General features: G+C 41.3%; 1 protein-coding gene and 1 pseudogene across 1 annotated transcript; both read right to left on the minus strand.

The window, feature by feature from the left end:
• LOC138022478 (mRNA export factor GLE1-like) overlaps window positions 1-1,047 on the minus strand; it is a 4,235-nt pseudogene extending 3,188 nt beyond the window's left edge.
• Window positions 1,048-4,133: 3,086 nt separating this feature from the next.
• LOC138019733 (macrophage-expressed gene 1 protein-like) lies at window positions 4,134-9,070 on the minus strand. Its single transcript, XM_068866603.1, has 3 exons — window positions 7,171-9,070; window positions 4,923-5,214; window positions 4,134-4,533 (listed from the first exon to the last, which is right to left on the minus strand). The coding sequence occupies exons 1-3, from the start codon at window positions 8,828-8,830 to the stop codon at window positions 4,230-4,232; spliced, it is 2,256 nt and encodes a 751-aa protein (XP_068722704.1). The 5' UTR covers window positions 8,831-9,070; the 3' UTR covers window positions 4,134-4,229.
• Window positions 9,071-10,000: the final 930 nt, after the last annotated feature.

The following is a 10,000-nucleotide window of genomic DNA, read 5'->3' on the forward strand; positions in this document are numbered from 1 at the left end:
TTTACAGCGCAAAGAGGATGAGTAAGAGAATAAAATTATGCCAAAAAAAAGATAGGTCACCAACCTCGTTTAGGAGAAAACAGAAAGCAAACCAAGCTCAACCCCTCGACAACACGTCTCCCCGATAGCGCGGTTTCAATTCACTTTCACTGTCGGACTTAAATCTTCTTTAGCATCATCAAGGCTATCACTCGACTTTTTGTTTTGCGAGAGTCGAAAAAGTTTCTTGATTTGCTCTTTACTGCTGTGCTCTTAAAACGGCCATTCTTCTTTCTAGCGAGCTTTCCCGAACGAATGGTCGCCATTTTGAAATGTTTTAAGCCACGTTCGACATATCAATATTCACACATGGGTACGAGTCTTTATGGTTAAATTTAAACATTGTTTTGATTAGAAATATCCGTTGAGACTTGTGAGACAAAGAAAACAGAACTGAGCCATGAAATTTGACCATAAAGCCTCTTAGCCATGCCTGAATACGAACGTGGCTTACGCTGTGTTATGCGCAGAACAGGATGCGCAGTGCAATACTAGGGAATCACCTTAAGTTCTTTTCATGCCTGCATCCCACTCATTCGGCAACTTGGATAAGTCACTTACCTGCCCTCCATTCTCATATTTTACAACACTAGTTACTTTTACACGAGCGAGGCAATAAAATAAAGAAAATAAGTCTTAATTTTAAGAGAGGATCGCAAAAAAGTTTTGAAACTAAGTATAAATTTGACTCCAATGCTACTTGATGTTTCCCTTTTACTTGGAGTTTGGTAGTGGTCCATCGTTGAAAATATTTTTCCAGTATTTTTCCTGCAGCTGGCTGGTAACTGTAATTTTTTTCTCCAGCTTTGTCGATCACCTTGTAGAGCCTTGCTGGGATGAGGGTGGGGAGACATGAACTGAACTGATGAATGACTGACTTACAAGGGAATTTATTCTACACAACACTACAGGTATATACTTTCAACTACTCAACACGGTAGTTAAAAGTATATATACATGTAGTGTATAATTTACAACACCGTGTAATTACAGACGGAACAGCACTGCAGTTACTAACAAGCTAAATTGTATCACTTAACATTATTTGCCATATTTCTTTTGGTATTATTAAATAAAAATTTTTCAACTTGACTGCCGTTTCTTTAAGCTGATGTTGCTTAGAAATGCTGCAAGCATCTCAGTGCTTGTTAACACCTACTATAGCTTTAAAAGTACCCAGTAAAGGGCGCTTGGTGCACCGTCCAAATTTTCTTAAGTACTTACATACTTTGTAGCTCCTTAAGAAGCACTGTACTCCTAGTACTGACTTCGCAGTTTGTTTTATGACGTTTTTATAAGTATGTTCAACCCCGCCCGCCTTCAATCTGATGGTTCTACTGTAATTCCATGTAAAAAATGTAAAATGTAAATTTAATTTCAAACACAGGGAGAGCTTGCGCGATCACCCGAGCCTGAGGCTCATGATAAAGTGCTTGACAATTCCAGATCGAATTGGAATTTGGAAATGTTGGTTTTTGAAGAGAGGGGAAAACCGGGGTACCCGGAGAAAAACTTCTCGGAGCAAGTAGAGAACCAACAACAAACTCAACCCACATATGACGCCAGGATCGGGAATCGAACCTGGGCCACATTGGTGGGAGGGCTAGCGCTCTCACCACTGCACCATCCCTGCTCCCCCAAGCAAAACAACCTTTTAAACTCGGACCTAAACATTGGATTCTTCCCTGCCTATATAAATGGATTAATGGCGCTACTGAGGAATGATAGGAATATTGGAACAAGTTTCCAACTTCGGCGTTATTTTTGTGTTGCTTGAAGCCGTTTGACAAACGCAATAACCCATGTTTGTAGCCAGCAAACCACAAGGACTGCAGTGACGAAAAACAGCGCCCTACTTGTTCTGATCTCTCGAATGGCTAATCTTGCTTGGTTTTTCTGTTGTGAAAACTAGGGGACTATTTCGATTGTGCTGCTACAGAAAGGGTGTTGTTAGGCAAGAATGCAAACTTTTGCCAGCCCGTTACTTTTACTATAACAATGTACATTACAAAAAGCAGCCAAGAAACTGCAAGGAACATCCTTGATTTCTTTAAAGGGAAGACCTTGTGATAACGCTTGCACTTGACTATTTGTGATGTGTCTGCTGTCACCAATAGAGCGCCTCGAGGGAAAGATAAATACAGTTTCCTTTGGGCATATTCAGCATTTTTTTTTCTTTAACCTCAAAACAGAATGGCTCTCATCAGTTTCTTTCCCAGCTTGGTAAGAAAAAAAGGGAAGTTCTCCTACACTCCAAGACTGAGCAACTTCAAACAAAGCACTTAGCCTTAAAGTTGCTAGCAGGAAATGATAAATTATTTCGAACCGTTATCTAGTTCTAATGTTCTTTATTTTTGGCTTTCTGAAGACGGCCATTTAAGGGAGCGGAAAAGGTTCCGAAAATTTCGTTAAGAAAAAAACATATAATCAGCTTAAGAATTTGAAATTCAAAACAGAACAAACTTAATTGTGTCGCCCGAGTCCCATTTAGAAAGTTATCTTTGTCCAAGCTTGCATATTTTTAAGTGTCTACTGGGAAGCTGAGAGTTTTCAGAGACAAGTTCGCTTGTGTAAGTAGACAGTGTAGCGAGTTTAAACCATTCAAAAGGTTCTGTTCTGTAGCTAGTTGATGGTTTTCGCTTCCTTGGTTATTGATCATCTCTGCTGGTGTGGTAGTTGTGCTGTCGTCGCATCCTCGGGTTTCGTAACAAAGCGGCGCAGTGCGTTTTAATTTCATCTGCTTTCACCACTCCTGACGAAACGTCAACTTTACGCCTTTTCCCAACTTTGTCGAGTTTCATAACTATTCTCCTAGTATTAACTATGTTGCAAGTAGGATAGTGGACATGCAACTGAAAGGTTGAAATTTTACACATAAACGGGAAGAACACCGGGCTGAAGATTAACCATGGAAAGACAGTGGTAATGAAATGGAATGTTAACCTAGGAACGATAATGCAACTAGAGGGAAGTGATATTGAAGAGGTAGAGGAGCTTGTATATCTTGGTGCTACAGTCACATCAACTGGTGGTGAAGATATGAGTGCCAGGCTGGCAAAAGCACAAGCAGTCTTCTACAACTTAAAGAACATCTGGAGGAACAGTCAACTCAGCATAAACACCAAGTTGAAGGTTTTTAAATTCAGTGCACTGGCTGTTCTTCTCTATGGTTGCGAAACGTGGCGAATGATCAAACGCGACGAGAACAAGCTTAATGTCTTCCTTCTCAAAAGCCAGGATACGGCGCATTCTGGCCAATGAAAATGTCAAATGAAGAGATAAGATCTAGGACGAATACGGAAGAAATCATGCAGCAGATAAACGAAGACGTTGGAAATTGATTGGGCATGTGTTGAGAACGAGTGCAAGTGAGAACACAAACAGCTTTAACCTGGACCCCGGAAGGAAGACGTAGGCCTTGGGAGACCTGGAGAAGAACTGTTGAGAAAGAGAGAGTAGAGTTTGGGTTTAAAGTATGGATGGAAGCTTGTACTTGTGCTAAGAACCGAGAAGCCTGGCGAGAGAGAACGCAAGGTCCTATTTCCGGACCTCACAGGGAAAAGGACATGATGATGATGAACGCTTGAAACTTGCAACTGAAGATAGGGATTTTCGCCGAAACGTCTCCAAAAATACTTTAAAGGGGCTAGGTCACGCAATTTCAGGCAATTTCAGCACTGATCGAATGGTCATAGAATTAACTAAAATATCAAAATAACTGTTCAAGACTATAGAAGAACTCTAACAAAACACAGGGAAGCCAAGAAAGGACATGGATGGACAAAACTGGAGAAGATTGAAATGGATTGAATTTGGGTAAATTTGAAAAACGTCGGCCCACCTTTTTTCAAATTTATATCAGTCTATATCAAAATGTCATTTACAAAGCTGGAAAATCATTCTCAGTTGTTATGTGGCCGTGATTTTGCAAATGAAAGACTCTTGCTCTGCCAATTTGACGTTTAGAGCTCATAATTAACAAAATTAAACAAAATTACCTAAAATAGCGTGACGTAGCCCCTTTAAGCACTTTTTGTTAAATTAATCTAATGCAATTCAATTCGAAGTCCCAAAAAGGAATAAGAAAAAGGCGAAGAGTATCAAAGTTTAATATAATTGTGATTATTATTATTGTTAATGTTAATGTATCGCTAAAAATGAAAAACGTTGCTCAGCAGCAAGTTTTATAATCAAACTCGTGGGCTGCCCTCATCGTTGGTAGTTCCATATCCAATGCGCGAATTGAGCGGCGCCATCAAACCACTGCTATCCCTGTGAACGCTCCTGTGCCTGCGCCAGCCGATCACCATGACAGCGATGGCTAATCCGACAAAAGCCGTAACGCCAAACGTAATACCAGCCGCAGTTCCAGCGTCCATTTTATCAGGAGTGCCCTGGGAAGACTTTTGCTTGTCTTTCGTGGTCTCGGCGAGATTTATGCCAACTATACCAGGTCCGTCTAAATTGGATATAGCTGCGACCTCCGCAACAGAGCTGAGTGACAAAGCAGAAAATAATACAACGATGAAACTATTATTTTAAGAGATGGAAACCACACAAGCAGTAGCTAGTTCCATGCATGTCATCTTGAATTTAATCGTTCGAGGGGAGACAAAACCGCAAAAAACCATGAAAATAAGACTCTTGCATAAAACAGGGCGCAACCCAAGTCACAACGAGCTACCCGCTTTACATAACTGCTGCCCCTGATTCCCAGTCCCTTCGGTATCCCCCCACTGAATAGTTCAGTTAAGTGTTTGTTGAATTTTTCTTCAGCGAGAGTCTTGAGAGAGTCTTGGATTGGGAGGGGAGGGGTGAGGGTTCAGGTCGGAACTTTGTAGTCGCGCCCCTATCGTGAGACCAAAAGATAAGTCCTCAAATACCTTTTAGTTGCTAAAGTCCACTGAAAAGAGTTGGGGCGTTTAAACCAGATCTGGCCAGTGTCGTGGTTAACTAAAAGCAAAGGAACAGAGTAGTTGAAAATTCTAGGTGGACTTGAGTAAGGAGGTCTTTTGATGATTGGTAATCCCTGGTTGTTGAAAATGTTCGCCTTGACACAGAAGTTGATCTCACAATCTTCCTCGATGGCGCCAAGGTGTTGAGAATAACCGGTTGGACAGGACTTCGGCCAACCAGATGGACCGGACTGACTGACAAACGACGCCAGGAGTGAACCTATGAAGAAAAAATAAAAAATAAAATGCAATTAAATGGAAGGCAGCATGGTTAGACACCCTTTTAACCATCTACTGTTCTCTGAGGATGAAAGACTGAAAACTAGAGAAAATAGATAATGATAAGACACAAACAGCAGTGATAAACATATTGAACTTGTTCATTTTGATTATGACTTGACGTTTCGTATGTGCTCTACATACATACATTTTCAAAAGTAACCGTTGAAATTTAACCGTGTTGCCATGGGTTCGCCATTGGGCCCTGTCTTAGCCAACATTTTTATGTGTGTTTTTGAAGAAAAGTGGTTGCTGAACGCCAAAGTTAGTCCTTTATTTTGGAATCGTTACGTTGATGACACATTCACCATGTTCACCATGTTTCACAACAAAGACAGTGCAAATGAGTTTTTGCACTAGTTGAACGGCTGCCATCACAATATTAAATTTGCCATTGAATTTGAACATAACAATGCAATTCCGTTTTTGGACATTCTTGTCACACGTAATCAAAACAACGCTTTCACGACATCCATCTACCGAAAGAAAACTTTCACAGGTCTCTACACGAAATGGGATTCCTTCACTCCACGAAAGTACAAAATAAACCTCATCCGCTCCCTCACTTATCGCTACTACCGTCTTTGTTCATCTGGCTCCTTGCTTCAATCTGCTCTCAATGATCTTCGAAAACTCCTTCTTCAGAACGGCTACCCACAAGGCACTATCATATCAACGATGTTTTGAACAAAAACAGACAACATCAGCATAGCAATCCAGTGCCTACAGTTCCTAACAAAGATATTGTTATCCTACTTCCCTACTTAGGTTTGCAAAGCAACCAAGTCGCTAAACGCCTGAAATCTTGTGTGTACATATTCTACTCTTGTGTTAACCTTAAGATTGTTTTTCAGAGCACTCGATGTATAAAATCTTTCTTTCCTTACAAAGACCGTATTAATCGTTCACAACAATCCAGAGTTATTTACAGAGCAAATTGTTGGGATTGTAATGGTTTTTACATCGGTTAAACTAAACGGCGGCTTCACGATAGAAAAACCGAACATTTTAAGGCCCTAGCTAAAAATGGCAATACTTCAGCCATTGCTGACCACGTACACGTCAAGGTGACTGGACATAACATCAAGTGGGATCATTTTGATATTTTAGCGAAGGGTAAAACAGACTATCATTGTAAAATAAAAGAGACCTTATTTATTCAAGAACTTGAGCCAGCTTTCAACGTCAACGTCGGAAGTGAAAAGTTGATGCTTTATTAATCTTTTCTGTTTTTATTATTAATAAATATTTTACTGTTAAGTATTTGCTTACTCTAGGTTCCAGTCTGCTCATCCGCTTTGTTATATATAAATAGCTGTTTTAAATTTCAACGGTTACTTTTGAAAATGTATGTAGAGCACATACGAAACGTCAAGTCATAATCAAAATGAACAAGTTCAATATGTTTATCACTGCTGTTTGTGTCTTATTTTTAATCAAACTACGATGGCCCAAGAACAAAAGTATTTAGATTTAGATAACGGAAAAAGAGCTGTACCAACCTCGTCCCCAGGGCTTTTCCCGTCCAATACTCCAAGGGAAAAGCCCTGGGAACGACGTTGAAGGTGTATTTCTGGGGCAGTCCATAATCTTCAAACAGAATTTTCAGAAACTGTCTAATCCATATTATTTTCAACCGAAATTTTCGGATCAGTTTAGTTAAATGGTAAGCACAGTGAAATTCCAAAACTGAAAGGAAAAACGCATGTGCCACCTTATTCCCGGCAAGTCACGTGATATCTGTAAAGATGTACCGTGTTTCTATCGAGTTATAGAAACACGAATAGAAGTTTGGGAGAACGAGAAATGCTGTGGGAACACGAGCCGCAGACGATTTTTAACCAATCAGCGCGCGTATTTTCTTAGGACTGTTTTCTAAAATAACATATCTACATACCCTGGTCGCTGACCGGGGATTTTGAGACTCCAAGTGGATTGCCAGCTTTGCAGCTAAAGAAACCACCAAACGGCACTGACTGCTGGTAGCCAAGCTCGTAATCATCACTCACACACACGTGCATTGTGGCTCCAAAACGCAGAGGGTAAAACTTGAGGGGACAACTGTGATCCTGTGTCACAGGGTTCTTCAGTACCTTGCTGTAGAGTCCTCCAAAGAGATAACCTGTATTAGCAGGGACCTGTCTCTTAGCCACGCACCAGTAAGCCGAGTAAGTCGCAAATCCGCAGTGAGTATGACAGCATTTAAAGAAAAGCCAACAGCCGTGACAGTCACGATGACAACTTTGAGGAGTGCGGCCTTGATGAACCAGGACAGCCTCATAACCGTCGCTGCAAGTATAGTCGGATGTGAGAGGGTTCTTTTGAAGCAGGGCCTCGCACGGATTACCATCAGGAGAGCCTTCGAATTGGCAGGTTTGAAAAACGCCCCCGAAAGTGTAGTTGTTCGTGGGACTTTCACAAGATCCATCATCGAGGTTGGCTTGGAAGCTAAAGTTTGGAGAGTCCATTTTCGTACATCCTTTGAGAGTGTTGTGTTCATAGTACAATTTAATGGCTCGCTCAACCACATTGGCCAATTTAAAAGTCAACTCTTCCGACAATTCTGGTAAACTTCCGGGTGTTATGGCGTAGTGCAGCGGGTCACCCGACCGATCAACTGCAACAAGATCGGCAATCAGTTGATCTTCCCACTGATTGATGGAAAAATTTACCCTGAAAGGCGGTCCTCCAAACGTTAACACGGTGGAATAAACAGTATTCTGTGTGTACTGGTCCAAATCTTTAACGTCGCTTGTCGTAGAGTAGCTAAATTTTGCTCCAAAAACCCCAAAAAATGAGGCACTCGCTGATGCTGTGATCTTACTTTTTTCTTCATTGAAGTCTGCGACGAATTTTCTTGTCAAGTGATCCACTTTAGCGAGAACTGCACCCGCCTTCACGCTTGTAATGTAGTGCGTTCCAAAGTCGCGTACCAGTATTTGCGCCAGAAAGTTCGCGTATGCAATGTTATTGTGTTGCAGATGAGACGCGATTTCGAGTAAACGTGATTTGAACTCGGGCTGAAATGCGCTGTCGGGCTGAAGCTTTGCGGTGTACAGGACATGTCGCATTTGGACGCGAGTCGTCACAGCTTTGTCTTCCACTTGGTGCTTCTTTACTGACTCGAATTCAGACGAATACGAACCGCCAATACTGGCAAACGCAAACTTTCCCGAGGCTTCAGCGTTTATAGACTTTGTTGTTGTGGATGAGTAATCGTTCCAGTGATCGTAAAGCTCAGCGAATGTTTGCACTTTGCTTTCCTTGACAGGATAAAGGAACACATTATCAGGCAGAAGATATTTGCCGTCATCTGAGGTTCGACACTTGGAATAATTCATCAATGAAACAACACCCATATGTTTATTCCTCAGATTGTCCCATCCGCCGCCGGGAAGAACTTCGAAACGATAAACTCCGTTTGAAATAGGGCAGCTTCGAGGATCACCAAGAGGAAACTTATGTGAAGAATTATTCTCAGCACAGACAAAACTGGTGCCAAAAACGGTAGAAAACAGGGCACAAGCGAGGTAAAACCCAGCTATCACGGACACCATTGCTGTATATTAAACGCATCCAATACCGGAAATGATAAAGAGAACTCTACAATCAAGCCGTAATTATATTTGCCGATCCGTTAGACTTGACCTTATATGTCAGTCACGTGACTTTCGGTTTCGTTCCAGGTGTTACAGCTCCTGTTTGGATTTCATACACCGCAGCGTCACAGATGAGGTATAGGTTCAGACATGAGTGAAATTTATCAAGTAAACAATTTCACTTGCAAGATAAATGCTAGACTTTCAAAAAACTGCTTCGTCTTGTTTATTCAGTACCCGCCGGATGATCGAAGAGCTCTGCCTGCTTGATTGGCGCCAGTTTTAGCGACATAAAAATAGGGTCTGTCGGATTATGCTCGAAAAATAGAGTATTATACTTTCGGGCTCACCCATGAAACCAGGGTAATGCTCGGTTGGAGATATAATGCTCAAACTATGCCGGACTAAAATGACACTTCCACCCCACTCCTCATAGGTTCGTACCCCAATAAACATTCCTAGTCTTTCAATTTTGAAAGAAATGTTAGACAATCATTATTCAGTTAAACATTTCATAAGCAAGTGCCAACAATGCAAATCCACCAACTTTTCCAAAAATAAACAAATCTCTTCCGGATAGATACGCTTCCATCCATTGTCCTGTGTTACTAGTCACGCAATATAGAATTTCCGCGGTCTTCTCGCAATCGAGGTCGGCCTGTTGCATGTGGTTCCGCTGATTTCGCTCATGAAAGATCAGGTCTCGAACCTCAATTCCGGTGGCATTTCAGCGTTTTATGTAGGAGATTGTTCAGACCAACAGTTGCTGTTCATTTTAGTTAGAAAAGATATTGATACGTTCCTCAATTTAAATCAAGGACTCGCAAAGGTAATTTGAGACACAAGTTGCAAGTCACGCCACTGCTTATTTTAAGCGCGAAAACGAAAACGAAGACCTTTCAAGCGGGGAGACAAGTCGAGGATCACAGAGGGAAATGATAGGGTGACGAATTGTTATGAGCGAATACAAAACTGGTACCAAATACGGCAGAAAAACGGTGTACAAGCCAGGAAAAACCCAGCTATCAAGAGCACCATTAATTACAAGTGAATACATGGAAATTCATGGGTTTGAATCCGTTCAGGCCTGAATTGTTTTTTTCACGCTTTAATATCACAACTGCCTAA

The sequence above is a fragment of the Montipora capricornis genome, chromosome 10 (assembly GCF_036669925.1).
Source record: "Montipora capricornis isolate CH-2021 chromosome 10, ASM3666992v2, whole genome shotgun sequence".
In the NCBI taxonomy this organism is placed as follows: Eukaryota; Metazoa; Cnidaria; class Anthozoa; order Scleractinia; family Acroporidae; genus Montipora; species Montipora capricornis.

Bases quoted from the DNA above. Each gene is read 5' to 3' on its own strand.
- LOC138019733 (XM_068866603.1), bottom strand. From the start codon at position 8,830: ATGGTGTCCGTGATAGCTGGGTTTTACCTCGCTTGTGCCCTGTTTTCT. The intron at 5,215-7,170 runs GTATGTAGATAT...TTTTCTTCATAG, and splicing joins ATCCCCGGTCAGCGACCAGG to GTTCACTCCTGGCGTCGTTT. The intron at 4,534-4,922 runs GTATTTGAGGAC...TTTGTCACTCAG, and splicing joins TGGACTTTAGCAACTAAAAG to CTCTGTTGCGGAGGTCGCAG.